The 19,729-nt window shown below is 41.0% G+C and overlaps 1 protein-coding gene across 1 annotated transcript in view; it reads right to left on the reverse strand.

The window, feature by feature from the left end:
* Nucleotides 1–9,321: 9,321 nt before the first annotated feature.
* The window catches only part of LOC139576187 (DNA polymerase delta catalytic subunit-like), a 34,814-nt gene continuing 24,406 nt past the window's right edge, over nucleotides 9,322–19,729 (reverse strand). The window contains exons 24-27 of the mRNA XM_071401986.1: nucleotides 19,608–19,721; nucleotides 17,401–17,453; nucleotides 12,817–12,914; nucleotides 9,322–9,621 (exon numbers count right to left, since the gene is read on the reverse strand). Coding sequence (XP_071258087.1) covers nucleotides 9,534–9,621; nucleotides 12,817–12,914; nucleotides 17,401–17,453; nucleotides 19,608–19,721 — 353 coding nt within the window. The 3' untranslated portion in view covers nucleotides 9,322–9,533. The remainder of the gene's footprint in view (nucleotides 9,622–12,816; nucleotides 12,915–17,400; nucleotides 17,454–19,607; nucleotides 19,722–19,729) is intronic.

Below are 19,729 nucleotides of genomic sequence, written 5' to 3' on the forward strand. Positions count from 1 at the left end.
TTCCAAGTTCTAATTTGGTCCTTTACCTGCCACATGGCCATTCCAGAAATGTTCCAAACACAATTGACGTACAGAACTAGATTTAGCGTGTCAGTCCAACACAATAATGATACTTTGAATATCATATGAATATCAAGAAAAGGGAAACCAGTGAAGAACAAACATCATTGTAAATACAACTTATATTTATGTTCATTTATTTTCCCTTTTGTACTTCAACTATTTGCACATCATTACAACACTGCATATAGACATAATATGACATTTGAAATGTATTTTTTCTTTTGGAACTTTGTGAGTGTAATGTTTACTGTTAATTTGAATAGTTTATTTCACTTTTGTTTATTATCTATTTCACTTGTTTTGGCAATGTAAACATATGTTTCCCATGCCCTTTGAATTGAAAAAGAGAGATAGAGAGACCCTTAAATTGAAATTGAATTGATAGGGTTTAACCGCAACGTTTCTTTTACGTACATACCGTGCCGAAATCCTGCACGGAGCCTTCACCGTGCGCTGCCACTTTAAGAGCGCATCCTCAGTCAGAAAGGAGGACATAATTAACTCGGACATCCGTGTTACCGCTCTAGATGGTGGCTGTTATCTTTTGGGAACGCACCAGTTGTTGATCGCATGGATTAGTAGCAACATGGTTGCGAAGCTTTGACATTCAAACCTTCAGACGAACAGACAGTGCGACTGCAAGCCTGAAGTCAACAGCTAAGACTCCTCTCTCTCCCTCTCACTCTTTTTTCAATGTGGAAGTGTTTCCTCCCCACTCTGCTGATGGCTTTATGAGTCAGCTAATACTTTTTCCTCACAGCATGTATAGAAAGTGGAAGAGTTATAAAGCTTTTACCTTTGTTCTGAGACTACATGTTGATGTTACCTCCTACTCTGGAGTTGATCTCTGGGGCAATTACAATGCTTTCACCCTGGGCTGTGATGTTAGAATGGGGATTGTAGGTTGGTCTGTGCAGGGAGAGAGAGAGAAAGGGAGATAGAGGTAACCCGGTGTCCTCACCCTGGTACTAAAATACAAGGCAAAACTCTGACCTCAAATATTTCATTGAAATCAGTCTCACTTTTGTTGACAGGTCGTTTCTCCACCGATGAGACGTTGCCCTCTGCGATCCTCCCTTCAGTGTTCCCCTTTTTTCTTCTCCAAGACAAACTTTTATTTTTGGAGAAAGCGGTTGTGTCCCCATCTTCTCTCCTCCCTTTGGAGCAATTGCTCCCCATCTCTTTCTCTCAAGTCTCAATCTATGGAACATGAGTGAACTCATGAGAACATATTTTGGTCTCACTTTAAACAAAGTACTTTTAAAGGCTTTATATAGTGTACATAAAGCCTTCATAAGCTCTCCATAAATGTTCATATATCATCTAAGCATATTTCATACTTTATAAATGGTATATAAAGGGTGACATAACAATTTCCACTGTAGGGTGAATTGCCAAATGTGTCCTAAACCAATCTTTGATAAATTGTCAAGTACACTTGACTTTCTGTTTCACCAGAAATAGTCAACAAATATTTACTTAAAAAGTTACTTCAAAACAAATCTATTTTAATTGTTGATGGTAGATCCTTACCTTGGTAAATGAACTGTCCTGTGTGTGAGTGAGTGACTCAGATGTGTGTCTGGTGAGTGCGAGCGACAGATGCAGGGGCAGACTGCGACAAAAGCCACTCCTGTGGTTGTAAAGATACCTTCATAGAAAATGATTCATTAAAAGTGAGTCACCCAGTAAGTCTAAAAGTATTTGGTTTCAAATATACTTAAGAATCAAAAGGAAAAGTACAGGTAAAAATCATTTCTAATTCCTTATATTAAGCTAACTATATTTACGGATAGCCAGGGGCACGCTCCAACACTTATGCTTCGTTTGTAAATGATGTCTGTGTTTAGTGAGTCCGCCAGATCAGAGGCAGTAGGGATGACCAGGGATGTTCTCTTGATAAGTGTGTGAATTAGACCATTTCCTCACCTGCTAAGCATTCAAATTGTAATGAGTACTTTTGGGTGTCAGGGAAAATGTATGGAGTAAAAAGAACCAAATTTTCTTTAGGAATGTAGTAAAGTAAAAGTTCCAAAAAATATAAATAGTAAAGTACAGATACCCCAAAAAAACTACTTAAGTTGTAATTTCAAGTATTTTTACTTAAGTACTTTACACCACTGACTGATAAGCAGTATATAGGTCATGTTTAAGGCAGACCACATGTAAAATCAAATCAAACACTTCATTAGAACTTTGGCATACGAAGGTATCTTTACTTTTACTCAAGTATGACAATTGGGTACTTTCTGCACCACTGCATTTATGTTATGTGCCAGTAGCATTACTGCCTGTGTGTGTGTAAGTCCAGCCCAATTTGCTGAAATACATTATGTACATATATGCACGAATTGAATGTGAGATTATGCTGGTAAATCACGTGGTGACTCCACAGCAATGTAACTGTGACTAATGACACATTTTTCATAGTCCATCTCTGGTTGTTTTATGGTCATTCTTCCTCCTGCTCTGACACACATCTGCGTCTCACTCACTCACACACAACACAGTTCATTTATCAAGGTAAGGTTCTTTCCTCAATAATTACAACACATTTGTTTTGAAGTATATTATGAAGTAAATCTTTGTTGACTATTTCTGGTGGAACAGAAAGTAAAGTGTACTTGACAATTGATCAAAGATTGGTTTAAGACACATTTGGCATTTTAGCCATTCACGCTACAGAGGAAATTGTTGTCACCCTTTATACACCATTTATAAAGTATGAAATATGCTTAGATGATTTATGGAGTGCTTATGAAGGCTTTATGTACACTATATAAAGCCTTTAAAAGTTGTACTTCTTTTAAAGTGAGACCAAAATATGTTCTCATGAGTTCACTCATGTTCCATAGATTGAGACTTGAGAGAAAGAGATGGGGAGCAATTGCTCCAAAGGGAGGAGAGAAGATGGGGACACAACCGCTTTCTCCAAAGAGAGAAGTTTGTTTTGGGGAAGAAAAAAGGGGAACACTGAAGGGAGGATAGCAGAGGGCAACCGTCTCATTGGTGGAGAAATGACCTGTCAACAAAGGTGAGACCGATTTCAATGAAATGTTTGAGGTCAGAGTTTTGCCTTGTGTTGTAATACCAGGGTGAGGACACCGGGTTACCTCTATCTCCCTCTGTCTATCTCCCACTGCACAGACCAACCTACAATCCCCAGTCTACCATCACAGCCCAGGGTGAAAGCATTGTAATTGCCCCAGAGATCAACTCCAGAGTAGGAGGTAACATCAACATCCACATCAACATGTAGTCTCAGAACAAAGGTAAAAGCTTTATAACTCTTCCACTTTCTATACATGCTGTGAGGAAAAAGTTTTTGCTGACTCATAAAGCCATCAGCAGAGTGGGGAGGAAACACTTCCACATTGAACAAAAACGTTTCCTGTGTGTTCATGTATGGTGTGTGTGTATGTAAACCCTTTCAATTCAATTTCAATTTAAGGGTCTCTCTCTTTCTCAATTCAAAGGGCATGGGAAACATATGTTTACATTGCCAAAACAAGTGAAATAGATAATAAACAAAAGTGAAATAAACTATTAAAATGAATATACAATATACTTATATATAATATCAAATAAATATTACACTCACAAAAGCTCCAAAAGAATAAAGACATTTCAAATGTCATATGTCTTTATGCAGGCTCTGTGGGGTCTGTTTGTGTTTGTGAACAGAGCCCCAGGACCAGCTTGCTTAGGGGGCTCTTCTCCAGGTTCATTTCTCTGTAGATGATGGCTTTGTTATGGAAGGTTTTGGAATCGCTTCCTTTTAGGTGGTTGTAGAATTTAATGGCTCTTTTCTGGATTTTGATCATTAGCGGGTATCGGCCTAATTCTTGGTTGGTGAGTGGACCCCAGACCTCACAACCATAAAGGGCAATGGGTTCTATAACTGATTCCCATATTTTTAGCCAGATCCTAATTGGTATGTCGAACTTTGTTCTTTTTGATGGCATAGAATGCCCTTCTTGCCTTGTCTCTCAGATCGTTCACAGCTTTGTGGAAGTTACTTGTGACGCTGATGTTTAGGCCAAGGTATGTATACTTTTTTGTGTGCTCTAGGGCAACGGTGTCTAGATGGAATTTGTATTTGTGGTCCTGGCGACTGGACCTTTTTTGGAACACTGTTATTTTTGTCTTACTGAGATGTACTGTAAGGGCCCAGGTCTGACAGAATCTGTGCAGAAGATCTAGGTGCTGCTGTAGGCACTCCTTGGTTGGGGACAGAGGCACCAGATCATCAGCAAACAATAGACATTTGACTTCAGATTCTAGTAGGGTGAGGCCAGGTGCTGCAGACTGTTCCAGTGCCCTCGCCAATTCATTGATATATTTGTTGAAGGTGGGGTTTAAGCTGCCTCATTGTCTCACCCCCAGCCCTTTGGAAATATATATATTTTTTGCCAATTTTAACATCACACTTGTTTGTGTACATGGATTTTATGTCGCTCTCTCTCTTCTTCCTGCAGTAAGTGTCCATGTGACCTGTCCCAAGTGTGAAGAGACCCAGAACACATCAGGGAACACTCCCATCCAGCTGTTAATAAATCATTGACAATAATCTGACAATTATTGTCATGTTATTACATCAAGGGGAGAACATTCAATCAAATTCACAAGTTGATTTAACACCTGTTTAATCCTCTTTCTTGACAGATTTGTCCAAGATTGTGACAAAAAAACAACTTTTCTTTCCATGCATTTATGGCAGTGTTTGTTGCCTGGTGAGGGGGAATCATTCAGACAAATGACATGTCCTCTAAAACTGGCTATAACTCCAGTTCTGTTAGTGATATTAAGATTCTAACACAGCGTGTTGTATAAATTAATTTTTAGGAAAAGTCAAGGACGGAGGGAGCATGACAAAAAATGGCAGAGTAATAAATAAATACAATTCATGAGCAGCCACAATGACTGCTTTAGTTGTTCTAGTGTTAATTCATTTGTAAATATTTCAAAAAACATTATTCCACTTCGATATTATGGGGTATCACATATGTAGGCCAGTGACAAAAAAAATATATTTAATCCATTTTAAATTGAGTCTGTAACACAACTCAAAAGGCACCCGCACATCTGGGCTATCTGTGTTGCAGATGCATGGTAACAACTGGATAACATAAGAGGAAAAAGAAGAACCCACACATCTGGGCTATCTGTGGTGCAGATGCATGGTAACAACTGGATAACATAAGAGGAAAAAGAAGAAACCCACACACTGCTTTTGCTTCAGCTTTATGTATCGGCCTGAAGGCCTTCGTCACCGGCGCTAAAGAACACTAATGTTCACCACCACATATACCTTGAACTCGCGCAAAGTGGGAGATGCTGTCGAGAAACACTGGCATGTTTTACTATGGGTCCCAGCTTTGCCGGCTGAATTTAAGAACCCACCACTTTTGTATATAGAAGAGGTCGCAATTTACGCACAAGTAGACCCATGCCAACTGTCAGCCACAAAATGAGCCAGGCTCTTTTACGCCCTGTTCCAAATGGTAGCTATATGTAAGGGGCTTAATACAGTTGTATTCCAGCCACTAGGGGGTACTCTGGAGAAGACCATGGGAAATAAAGCAGTATAGTTTAAGTGAATTTGGGAGAGGAAGAATAAGGAACAAAAGAAAGGGCTGAAAACTGCTGTTACATGTGCTGACATGATTAAAAGTCAAGTAACAGTACCTTTCGCATTGCGTTATTGACTGTACGCTTGTTTATCCCATGTGTAACTCTGTGTTGTTGTTTGTGTCACACTGCTTTGCTTTATCTTGGCCAGGTCGCAGTTGTAAATGAGAACTTGTTCTCAACTAGCCTACCTGGTTAAATAAAGGTGAAATAACAAAATAAAATAAAAAGTAGTTTATCTTATAAGCTCATAGAAAGGGTAACATACAGCACAGTGCAACAATGCGATGAAGTGTGAATATTTCTGCCATACACATACAGGAAAACAGTTCCAAATAAATGACATGTGCACCACCTCCACCCATGTTATCTACATGATTAAATGTCCATGTGGGTTGTGTTATGTAGGTAAAACCTCTCATTCTCCTGTGATGGAACATTTCATGTTTGTGTTCTATTCATGTGCTTTTCTAATAACCAATTTCTGTGTTCATGCAAGTGACTGACTGAACAAATCCTCACTATCAGTATCTGAAATTTGGCAGTATGCCCAGACCCAGGGTTTGAGAACGTAAGATATCAGTTTCAAGGTCTCAGTTTAGAGAAGAAGACTTGTGAGGTATTGGTCAGTCACATGCATGACCGAGTATTGGTTGGTCACATGAATGAAGCAAACGTCAATAATAAGTTAATTATGAATGATGAATTAGCTAAATCATGCAAATATGACTTGTCTGCAGTATATAAAGAACTAACGAGACTGCTCCGGGGGAGCTCCTGATTGACATGTGTACTTGGTGCATTGAGTTGGTTGAAACCTCTCCAGCGAGCTGATGATAAAGAATTATTCATTTAAAATAGATTTAGGGTCCCTGCGTAGACTTTTCACGACACTCCCAAACAGAGAATTAGTGATCAGGAGAAACGACAGGGATTATCCACTTACTTGATAGGTCGATGTCCTCATTGTGGTTTTACAGACGTGTTTAATATGTTTTATGTAAACACTTTATTCGAATACTTATTCAATGCATATTGTTATATTTGGTAACATGTTTATTTTCCCTCGACTCTACATAAGAGTGCAAATTAAAGACACTCAAAAGCTCTGGCAAAGGCCTTAAGGCCAATACCAGCAAGAGCAGTGTGCAGGTTTTTCTTTTCTCTCAGGCTGTAACAACATGTAGAAAAAGTCCAGGGGTGTGAATACTTTCTGGAGGCACTGTACCTCCCAAAGATACAAAAGAGAATTTAGATCAGAAAACAATTAGGTAAGATACTAAAGTGAAAGAGTGGTGTGCAGCCTTCCTGGAACAAATCGGCAAAACAACACTCTGCTTGACAATTCAGCTGCTTACAGCTGCCAGTGAAAAAACAGGGAAGTACTATGTCCATGTGGTCCATGAGTTTCTAGTAGATGGACCACATGGTACAAGAGAAAATAGCCCAATTCAAAAAGTATCTAATCAACAATGACATCCTTTTCAATTACTTCTGCAACTCCAACTATTTACTTTCTTTTTTACAACTGCCACCAGTTTGACGCCAAAATATGGACAAAAAATACATATTGACATAGGTGTAATAGAAACTATAAAGGATATTTCACGCTGAAACCATCATTAAACACAAATAATGGTATTCACTAAATTGATGGTTTATATTTAGGATATTTTACAGCTTTGTCATGATTTTTTTTTTTTATCATCTCATTTTAAAATTTCTACAAGGTCCAGAGATAAGACACATGATAATCTGAATTACCCAAAAGGGCCACTATAGGTCTTGTGATAGATTATATATAATCCTTGAAAGATACCAAAATTCTGGTAGGTTACTGGTAAACTTAGAAAGTTATCCGTAATACAATGCATTCGGAAAGTATTCAGACCCCTTTCCTTTTTTCCACATTTTTAAGGTTACAACCTTATTCTGAAATGTATCAAACAAACATTTCCTCAATCTACATGCAATACCCCATAATGACAATGCAAAAACAGGTTAAGATTTTTTGCTAATTTATTACAAATAAAAAACAGAAATACCTTATTTACATAAGTATTTACACCCTTTGCTGTGAGAGCTCAGGTGTATTCTGTTTCTATAGATCATCCTTGAGATGTTTCTACAACTTGGAGTCCACCTGTGGTAAATTCAATTGATTGGACATGATTTGGAAAGGCACACACCTGGCTTTCTAAGATCCCATAGTTGACAGTGTATGTCAGAGCAAAAACCAAGCCATGATGTCAAAGGAATTGTCCGTAGAGCTCCGAGAGAAGATTGTGTCGAGGCACAGACCCGAGGAAGGCTACCGAAAAATTACTGCAGCATTGAAGGTCTCCAAGAACACAGTGGCCTCCATCATTCTTAAATGGAAGAAGTTTGGAACCACCAAGACTCTTCCAAGAGCTGGCTGCCCGGCAAAACTGAGAAATCTGGGGAGCAGGGCCTTGGTCAGGGAGGTGACCAAGAAACCAATGGTCACTCTGACAGAGCACCAGAGTTCCTCTGTGGAGATGGGAGAACATTCCAGAAGGACAACCATCTCTGCAGCACCCCACCAATCAGGCCTTTATGGTAGAGTGGCCAGACAGAAGCCACTCCTCAGTAAAAAAGCACATGACAGTCCGCTTGGAGTTTGCCAAAAGGCACCGAAAGGACTCTCAGACCATGAGAAACAAGATTCTCTGGTCTGATGAAACCAAGATTGAACTCTTTGGCATGAATGCCAAGCGTCACATCTGGAGGAAACCTGGCACCATCCCTACGGTGAAGCATGGAGGCAGCATCATGCTGTGGGGATGTTTTTCACCGGCGGGGACTGCGAGACTAGTCAGGATCGAGGGAAAGATGAATGGAGAAAAGTACAGAGAGATCCTTGATGAAAACCTGCTCCAGAGCGCTCAGGACCTCAGACTAGGTTGAAGGTTCACCTTCCAACAGGACAACGACCCTAAGCACATAGTCTAGACAATGCAGGAGTGGCTTTGGGACAAGTCTCTGAATGTCCTTGAGTGGCCCAGCCAGAGCCCGGACTTGAACCTGATCCAACATCTCTGGAGACCTGAAAATAGCTGTGCCCCATCCAAACTGACAGAGCTTTGGAGGATCTGCAGAGAAGAATGGGAGAAAGTCCCCAAATACAGGTGTCAAGCTTGTAGTGTCATACCCAAGAAGACTCGAGGCTGTAAACTCTGCCAAAGGTGTTTCAACAAAGTATTGAGTAAAGGGTCTGAATACTTATATAAATGAGATATTTCAGTTTCTTATTTTGTATACAATTGTATGAAAAATGTTTTTGCTTTGTCATTATGGGGTATTGTGTGTAGATTGAGGGGGGGACGATTGAACCATTTTAGAATAATGTACTGTATACCCTCCCTTTGCAAACCCTATCCTAGATCAGAACTCCTACGGAGATGCTTCATAAATACAGGCACTAGTCTATAATAACACATGGCATGGGAATGTAGCCTATTAGAAGTGTTTAGTAAAAAACGACTGCTGCTTTGCATTGGTTATTAACTTTTAGTACTCAACATACTACAACATCCACCACCATACTTTTAGTTCAATGCAACTGAGATCTTCTAGACTGAAGACAGACAACAATGGCAAGACACATTTCTACAAAAAGATGCCATTTATTCAGATTAATAATTCAAGAAAATAGTCTAAGTGTAACATTTATAATTCTTACAAGAAGAAAATACAGTACAAATCCTTTCCAGGAGAGGGAGAGTGAGAGAAAGAGTGGGGAGCAAGAGCGGGGACAGAGGGGACCAAGGGAGAGAGAGGGGAGCCGGTGAATATGGAGTCTCTTTTGGTTCTGCGTATCACCATCCAAAGCGAGACACCAGCTTCTCCTGATCATCCAGGTCTTTCTGCACCTTCTTCCTCATGTAGAATATGGGACAGTCCCGGCTGGATAGAGGGATAGACAGCAACATTTACTTATAAATAATAATATCATATATACAGTGGGGTCCTAAATTATTGACAACCTTGATAAAGATGAGCAAAAATGTATAAAATAAATAAAATACTGTATGCTCCATAAAAATGCGGATTAATATTATTTTATGCTTATATCATTGCTCAGAGAAAGAGATTTTGATTAGGTAATACTTTTGTTTCTCCCGTTTACAATACCTCACCTTGCGAGGGTACTGAGCCTTTTTCTAAAATGTTTTATGAGTTGGAGAATCCAATATGAGGGATTTTAGACCATTCCTCCATACAGAATGCTTCCAGATCCTTGATATCCTTTGTCTGTGCATATGGACTGCCCTCCTCAATTCAAACAACAGGTTTTCAAATGGGTTTGAAGTCTGGAGACTGATATGGCCATTGCAAAATGTTGATTTAGTGGCCAATAAAAATGTATTTGTGGATTTTGATCTGTGAATGGGGTTATGGTCTTGCTGGAAGATCCACTTGAGGCCAAGTTTCAGCCTCCTGGCAGAGGCAACCAGGTTTTTGCCAAAAATATCCTGGTACTTGGTGAAGTACATTATCCCACTGGCCTTAACAAGGGGCCCCAGGAACAGTGGAAGCAAAATAGCCCCATAAAATCAAAGATCCATGAAAATAGAGCTCTCTGGCCACGCACACCAGGGGTGGGTTTGGCGTCGAAATGAGAATGCATCAGCAGAACAGAACCCCATAACTACTGTAAAATATGGTGGTGGATCTTTGATATTATGGGACTATTTTTGCTATTTTCACAGGAGATATGCTCCCAGAAACGTAATACAACCAATATAGTGTGCAACTTTCTTTTTATACAGTTTACCGTCCGTCAGAACCTACAAAAAGGTTTGGGTGTGTCTCAGCCCATGCTTTTTAAGGGACTGCTGCTCTGACAGTTGGTTACTGGAGGGTTGAACTGTGTTACAGGGGTTGAAAGGGAGAAGGGGGATACCTAGTCAGTTGTTCAACAATGCATTCAACTGAAATGTGTCTTCCGCATTTAACCCAACCCCTCAATCAGAGAGGTGCAGGAGTCATTTAACCCAACCCCTCTGAATCAGAGGTGCGGGGGGGCTGCTTCAAGGTGTTTCACCTGTACTGCTCGTCCTAATATTTATATATTTCTTAATTCCATTCTTTTAGATGTGTGTATTGTTGTGAATTGTTAGATACTACTGCACTGTTGGAGCTAGGAACACAAGCATTTTGCTACACCCACAATTACATCTGCTAAACACGTGTATGTGACCAATAACATTTGATATTTAAGAGTGGTGATATTAACCATCTCACTTTTTTTTTTTTCAAGCTGTGAAGTTGGTTGTTGATCATTGCTAGCCATTTATGTTTTGCCATAGATTTTCAAGCTGATTTCAATAAAAACTAGGCCACTCAGGAACATTCCATGTCGTCTTGGTAAGCAACTCCAGTGTGTATTTGGCTTTGTGTTTTATGGTATCGTCTTGCTGAAAGATGAATTTGTCTCACAGTGTCTGTTTGAAAGCAGACTACATCAGGGTTTCCGCTAGGATTTTACCTGTGCTTATCTCTATTCTAGTCTTTGACGATGACAAGCATACCCATAACACGATGCAGCCCCCAACATGCTTGAAAATATGAAGAGTGGTACTCAGTGATGTGTTGTATTGGATTTGCCCCAAACATAACACGTTGTATTCAGGACATAAATTGTATTTCTTTGCTACATTTTTTGCAGTTTTACTTTAATGCCTTGCTTCAAACAGGATGTTTTGGAATATTTGTTTTATTCTGTGCAGGCTTCTTTTTACTCTGTCATTTAGGTTAGTATTGCGGAGTAACTACAATGTTGTTGATCCATCCTCAGTCCTCTCTTATCACAGCCATTAAACTCTAACTGTTTTAAAAAGTCACCATTGGCCTCATGTTGAAATCCCTGAGCGGTTTCCTTCCTTTCCAGCAACTGAGTTAGGAAGGATGCCTTTATCTTTGTATTGACGGGTTGTATTGATACACTATCCAAAGTGTATTTAATAACTTCACCATGCTCAAAGGGATATTCAATGTCTGCTTTTTGTATTAGTTCAGAGTGGATCTGTGTGTAACAGATATGTTGATGTGTATTTCAGAGTAGGTCTGTGTGTAACAGATATGTTGATGTGTATTTCAGAGCGGGTCTGTGTGTAACAGATATGTTGATGTGTAGTTCAGAGCGGGTCTGTGTGTAACAGATATGTTGATGTGTAGTTCAGAGCGGGTCTGTATGTAACAGATATGTTGATGTGTATTTCAGAGCGGGTCTGTATGTAACAGATATGTTGATGTGGGTTTATGTGTGGTAATTGTCCAACGTGAGTGTATGCTGCTGGTACAGACGTTGCACTTTTAGGTGCATTAAAGGATCCCTGCACTGCATATTCCAGAAGTGAATATAGAGTATCTCCCATTTCAGAAGTGAATATAGAGTATCTCCCATTTCAGAAGTGAATATAGAGTATCTCTCATTTCAGAAGTGAATATAGAGTATCTCCCATTTCAGAAGTGAATATAGAGTATCTCTCATTTCAGAAGTGAATATAGAGTATCTCCCATTTCAGAAGTGAATACAGAGTATCTCCCATTTCAGAAGTGAATATAGAGTATCTCTCATTTCAGAAGTGAATATAGAGTATCTCCCATTTCAGAAGTGAATATAGAGTATCTCCCATTTCAGAAGTGAATACAGAGTATCTCCCATTTCAGAAGTGAATACAGAGTATCTCCAATTTCAGAAGTGAATACAGAGTATCTCCCATTTCAGAAGTGAATCTCCCATTTCAGAAGTGAATATAGAGTATCTCCCATTTCAGAAGTGAATATAGAGAATCTCCCATTTCAGAAGTGAATATAGAGAATCTCCCATTTCAGAAGTGAATATAGAGAATCTCCCATGTCAGAAGTGAATATAGAGAATCTCCCATGTCAGAAGTGAATATAGAGTATCCCCCGTTTCAGAAATGTCACCTATGTATTTATTTACCAAAATTATCTTTAGATTGTAAACAAACTTGGAGCTTGACATCACCCTGTGAGAGTCCCATTAACGATGTACCGGCAAAGTAACTTTCAAACACATATCTGTATACCAATTGTATGTGTGTGTGTGTGTGTGTGTGTGTGTGTGTGTACCTGGTACAGAGCACATCCTCATGGAGAGAGCCCTGACAGCGTTGACACTGTGTCCACAGGCGAGAGAAGCGCTCCTCCAGAGTACTTAAGTGGAAGATCTAGAATTCAGAGAAATTCAACATTAGTAAGTACAAATCAGGAGAAATTCACCATTTGTAAGTACAAATCAGGAGAGATTCACCATTAGAAAGTATACTGAACAAAAACATAAAACGCAACATGCAACAATTTCAAAGATTTTGCCGAGATACAGTTCAAATAAGGAAATCAGTCAATTTGAATAAATTCATTAGGCCCTAATCTATGGATTTCACATGACTGGGCAGGGAGACAGCCATTGGTGGGCATAAGGTCACCCACTGCGAAGCCAGGTCCAACCAATCAGAATGAGTTTTTCCCCACAAAAGGGCTTTATTACAGTCTAAAACTCTACCGCAACCCCCCCTCCCCCCTCTGACGATCCCGCAGGTGAAGAAGCCAGATGTGGAGATGCTGGGCTGGGGTGGTTCCACCTAGTCTGCGGTAGTGAGCCCGGTTGGATGTACTGCCAAATTATATAAAATAACTTTGGTGGCGGCTTATGGTAGAGAAATGCATGTTCAATTCTCAGCTCTGGTGGTCATTCCTGCAGTCATCATGCCAATTGCACGCTCCCTGTGGCATTGTGTTGTGTGACAAAACTGCATATATTAGAATGGCCTTTTATTGTCCCTAGCACAAGGTGCACCTGTGTAATGATCATGCTGTTTAATCAGTTTATTGATATGCCACACCTGTCAGGTGGAGAAATGCTCACAAACAGGGATGTAAACAAAATTGTGCATAAAATTTGAGAGAAATAAGCTTTTTCTGGGATATTTTATTTCAGCTCATGAAACATGGGACCAGCACTTTCCATGTTGCATTAATATTTGTAGTTTTTAATATTTTTGTTCAGTGTAGTTATCAGATGGATTCACCATTAGTAAGTAGTTATCACCACGTCACCTTGGCACACCCCAATGTACGCATGTAGTATCCCTGTTACATTAAATATTTAGCATCAGATTAACAGAACAGGTTGATATTAGTTCCTAATGAACAGGACCCAGATTAACAGAACAGGTTGATATATTAGTGCCTAATGAACAGGACCCAGATTAACAGAACAGGTTGATATAAACTCAGCAAAAAAAGAAATCGTCCCTTTTTCAGGACCCTGTCTTTCAAAGATAATTCGTAAAAACCCAAATAACTTCACAGATCTTCATTGTAAAGGGTTTAACTTCTTATGGCTGCAAGCCCGGTGTCGGTACACATATGACAACAGCCAGTCCAAGTGCAGGGCGCCAAATTCAAAATATATTTTTTATAAATATTTAACTTTCACACATTAACAAGTCCAATACAGCAAATGAAAGATAAACATCTTGTCAATCCAGCCAACATGTCCGATTTTTTAAATGTTTTACAGCGAAAACACCACGTATATTTATGTTAGCTCACCACCAAATACAAAAAAGCACAGACATTTCTTTCACAGCACAGGTAGCTTGCACAAAACCGACCAAATAGAGATAGAATTAGTCACTAACCAAGAAACAACTTCATCAGATGACAGTCTTATAACATGTTATACAATAAATCTATGTTTTGTTCGAAAAATGTGCATATTTCAGGTATAAATCATAGTTTTACATTTCAGCTGCAATCACAAATAGCACCGAAGCAGCTAGAACAATTACAGAGACCAAATTGAAATACCTAAATACTCATCATTAAACATTCATGAAAAATACATGGTGTACAGCAAATGAAAGACAAACATCTTGTGAATCCAGCCAATATTTCCGATTCTTTAAGTGTTTTACAGCGAAAACACAATATAGCATTATATTAGCTTTCTACAATAGCCAACCACACAACAGCATTGTGTGCAACAGTAGCGATAGCGACAAAACCAGCAAAAGATATTAATTATTTCACTAACCTTCATAAACTTCATCAGATGACAGTCCTATAACATCATATTACACAATACATATATGGTTTGTTCGAAAATTTGCATATTTAGAGCTGAAATCCGTGGTTATACATTGTGAAAACGTAGCAAATATTTTCCAGAATCTCCGGATATATTTCTGACACTCACCTATTCTGACCAAATAACTAATCATAAACGTTACTAAAAAATACTTGTTGTACAGCAAATGATAGATACACTAGTTCTTAATGCAATCGCCGTGTTAGAATTCTAAAAATAACTTTAGTACGACATGCAGCTTACGTTATAGCGAGAGAGCGCCCAAAATCTGGGCGGAAACTAATAGTAAACATTTGACAGAAATATGAAATAACATCATAAATGGGTCCTACTTTTGTTGAGCTTCCATCAGAATCTTGCACAAGGGGTCCTTTGTCCAGAACAATCGTTGTTTGGTTTTAGAATGTCCTTTTTCCCTCTCGAATTAGCAAGCAAAACTTGCCAAGTGGCGCGAAACTGTCCATCGTGAACAAACGCAGAGAACGGAACACGCCAAAACTCCCGAAAAAATTTCAATAATCTGATTAAACTATATTGAAAAAACATACTTTACGATGATATTGTCACATTTATCAAATAAAATCAAAGCCGGAGATATTAGCCGTCTATAAAAAAAGCTTTTCAGAAACCAATGCTGATGTACTTCCTGCGCCTTCCTGAACAAAGGAAATTGGGGTCCTGTCATTCCAAGACCTCTCTTTTGACCATAGAAATAGCTATACACTCCATTTCACCTCTCACAGCCTATTGACATCTAGTGGAAGGCGTATGAAGTGCATGTATACTAATAGATTTCAAGCAAATGATTAGGGAGGCCCTGGAACAGAGCCTCGATTTCAGATGTTTCACTTTCTGACAGGAAGTTTGCTGCAAAATGAGTTCTGTTTTACTCACAGATATAATTCAAACGGTTTTAGAAACTTGAGTGTTTTCTATCCAATAGTAATAATAATATGCATATTGTACGAGCAAGAATTGAGTACGAGGCCGTTTGAAATGGGCACCTTTCATCCAAGCTACTCAATACTGCCCCTGCAGCCATAAAAAGTTAAACACTGTTTCCCATGCTTGTTCAATGAACCATAAACAATTAATGAACATGCACCTGTGGAACGGTCATTAAAACACTAACAGTTTACAGACGGTAGGCAATTAAGGTCACAGTTATGAAAACTTAGGACACTAAAGAGGCCTTTCTACAGACTCTGAAAAACACCAAAAGAAAGATGCCCAGGGGCCCTGCTCATCTGCGTGAACGTGCCTTCGCCATGCTGCAAGGAGGCATGAGGACTGCAGATGTGGCCAGGGCAATAAATTGCAATGTCCATACTGTGAGACGCCGAAGACAGCGCTACAGGGAGACAGGACATACAGCTGATTGTCCTCGCAGTGGCAGACCACGTGTAACAACACCTGCACAGGATCAGTACATCCGAACATCACACCTGCGGGACAGGTACAGGATGGCAACAACAATTGCCCGAGTTACACCAGGAACGCACACCAGGAACGCACAATCCCTCCATCAGTGCTCAGACTGTCCGCAATAGGCTTAGAGAGGCTGGACTGAGCGCTTGTAGACCTGTTGTAAGGCAGGTCCTCACCAGACATCACCGGCAACAATGTCGCCTATGGGCACAAACCCACCGTCGCTGGACCAGACAGGACTGGCAAAAAGTGCTCTTCAATGACGAGTCACGGTTTTGTCTCACCAGGGGTGATGGTCGGATTTGCGTTTATCGTCGATGGAATGAGCGTTACACCGAGGCCTGTATTCTGGAGCGGGATCGATTTGGAGGTGGAGGGTCCGCATTGCTCTGGGGCAGTGTGTCACAGCATCATTGGACTGAGCTTGTTGTCATTGCAGGCAATCTCAACGCTGTGCGTTACAGGGAAGACATCCTCCTCCCTCATGTGGTACCCTTCCTGCAGGCTCATCCTGACATGACCCCCCAACATGACAATGCCACCAGCCATACTGCTCGTTCTGTGTGTGATTTCCTGTAAGACAGGAATGTCAGTGTTCTGTCATGGCCAGCGAAGAGCCCAGATCTCAATCCCATTGAGCACGTCTGGGACCTGTTGGGTCGGAGGGTGAGAGCTAAGGCCATTCCCCACAGAAATGTCTGGGAACTTGCAGGTGCCTTGGTGGAAGAGTGGGGTAACATCTCACAGCAAGAACTGGCAAATCTGGTGCAGTCCATGAGGAGGAGATGCACTGCAGTACTTAATGCAGCTGGTGGCCACACCAGATACTGACTGTTACTTTTGATTTTGACCCCCCCCCTTTGTTCAGGGACACATTATTCCATTTCTGTTAGTCACATGTCTGTGGAACTTGTTCAGTTTGTGTCTCAGTTGTTGAATTTTGTTATGTTCATACAAATATTTACACCTGTTAAGTTTGCTGAAAATAAACGCAGTTGACAGTGACAGGACATTTCTTTTTTTGCTGAGTTTATTAGTTCCTAATGAACAGGACCCAGATTAACAGAACAGGTTGATATATTAGTGCCTAATGAACAAGACCCAGATTAACAGAACAGGTTGATATATTGTACCTCTTTCTGGTACAGCTCCGACTCCTTCTTCTTACAGAAATCACACACAGCCGCTGTGGGGAGGACAGCAGAGATTACAAATCACACACAGCCGCTGTGGGGAGGACAGCAGAGATTACAAATCACACACAGCCGCTGTGGGGAGGACAGCAGAGATTACAAATCACACACAGCCGCTGTGGGGAGGACAGCAGAGATTACAAATCACACACAGCCGCTGTGGGGAGGACAGCAGAGATTACAAATCACACACAGCCGCTGTGGGGAGGACAGCAGAGATTACAAATCACACACAGCCGCTGTGGGGAGGACAGCAGAGATTACAAATCACACACAGCCGCTGTGGGGAGGACAGCAGAGATTACAAATCACACACAGCCGCTGTGGGGAGGACAGCAGAGATTACAAATCACACACAGCCGCTGTGGGGAGGACAGCAGAGATTACAAATCACACACAGCCGCAGTGGGGAGGACAGCAGAGATTACAAATCACACACAGCCGCTGTGGGGAGGACAGCAGAGATTACAAATCACACACAGCCGCAGTGGGGAGGACAGCAGAGATTACAAATCACACACAGCCGCTGTGGGGAGGACAGCAGAGATTACAAATCACACACAGCCGCTGTGGGGAGGACAGTAGAGATTACAAATCACACACAGCCGCAGTGGGGAGGACAGCAGAGATTACAAATCACACACAGCCGCTGTGGGGAGGACAGCAGAGATTACAAATCACACACAGCCGCTGTGGGGAGGACAGCAGAGATTACAAATCACACACAGCCGCTGTGGGGAGGACAGCAGAGATTACAAATCACACAGTTTTGTGATTTCAAAACACAGTTTTGTACAACTAACCTAACACACAATTCAGTCCCATTCAAAATCCTATTTTCCCTAACCCCTATACCTAACCCTAACCTTAACCCCCCTAGAAATAGCATTTGACCTTGTGGGGACCAACAACATGTTTGTTTGTTTACTATTCTTGTGGCATAGTTAAACACGTACACAAAGAGAACTGATTAGTGGGAACACACAGCCACAGTAGAACAATGGATTAGTGGGAACACACCGCCACAGTAGAAAGAGGATGGATTAGTGGGAACACACAGCCACTGTAGAAAGATGGATGGATTAGTGGGAACACACAGCCACAGTAGAAAGAGGATGGATTAGTGGGAACACACAGCCACAGTAGAAAGAGGATGGATTAGTGGGAACACACAGCCACAGTAGAAAGAGGATGGATTAGTGGGAACACACAGCCACAGTAGAAAGATGGATGGATTAGTGGGAACACACAGCCACAGTAGAAAGAGGATGGATTAGTGGGAACACACAGCCACAGTAGAAAGATGGATGGATTAGTGGGAACACACAGCCACTGTAGAAAGAGGATGGATTAGTGGGAACACACAGCCACTGTAGAAAGAGGATGGATTAGTGGGAACACACAGCCACAGTAGAAAGAGGATGGATTAGTGGGAACACACAGCCACAGTAAAAAGAGGATGGATTAGTGGGAACACACAGCCACAGTAGAAAGATTGATGGATTAGTGGGAACACACAGCCACAGTAGAAAGAGGATGGATTAGTGGGAACACACAGCCACAGTAGAAAGAGGATGGATTAGTGGGAACACACAGCCACAGTAGAAAGAGGATGGATTAGTGGGAACACACAGCCACAGTAGAAAGATGGATGGATTAGTGGGAACACACAGCCACAGTAGAAAGAGGATGGATTAGTGGGAACACACAGCCACAGTAGAAAGATGGATGGATTAGTGGGAACACACAGCCACAGTAGAAAGATGGATGGATTAGTGGGAACACACAGCCACTGTAGAAAGAGGATGGATTAGTGGGAACACACAGCCACTGTAGAAAGAGGATGGATTAGTGGGAACACACAGCCACAGTAGAAAGATGGATGGATTAGTGGGAACACACAGCCACTGTAGAAAGAGGATGGATTAGTGGGAACACACAGCCACAGTAGAAAGAGGATGGATTAGTGGGAACACACAGCCACAGTAAAAAGAGGATGGATTAGTGGGAACACACAGCCACAGTAGAAAGATTGATGGATTAGTGGGAACACACAGCCACAGTAGAAAGAGGATGGATTAGTGGGAACACACCAACAAACTGATAAATGACCCTCACACACACAGTACATTATTACTCTCTCTCACCATCGTCCTTCAGCACTGCTCTGCAACCGATACAGGCGCTCCTCTTGGTGGCGAAGGCCATGAGCCCCCCCACCCTGGAGGTCAACACTGTCTTACAGCGCGTGTGATCCCCCTCTGAAACA

Source organism: Salvelinus alpinus, chromosome 1 (genome assembly GCF_045679555.1).
Source record: "Salvelinus alpinus chromosome 1, SLU_Salpinus.1, whole genome shotgun sequence".
Taxonomy (NCBI): domain Eukaryota; kingdom Metazoa; phylum Chordata; class Actinopteri; order Salmoniformes; family Salmonidae; genus Salvelinus; species Salvelinus alpinus.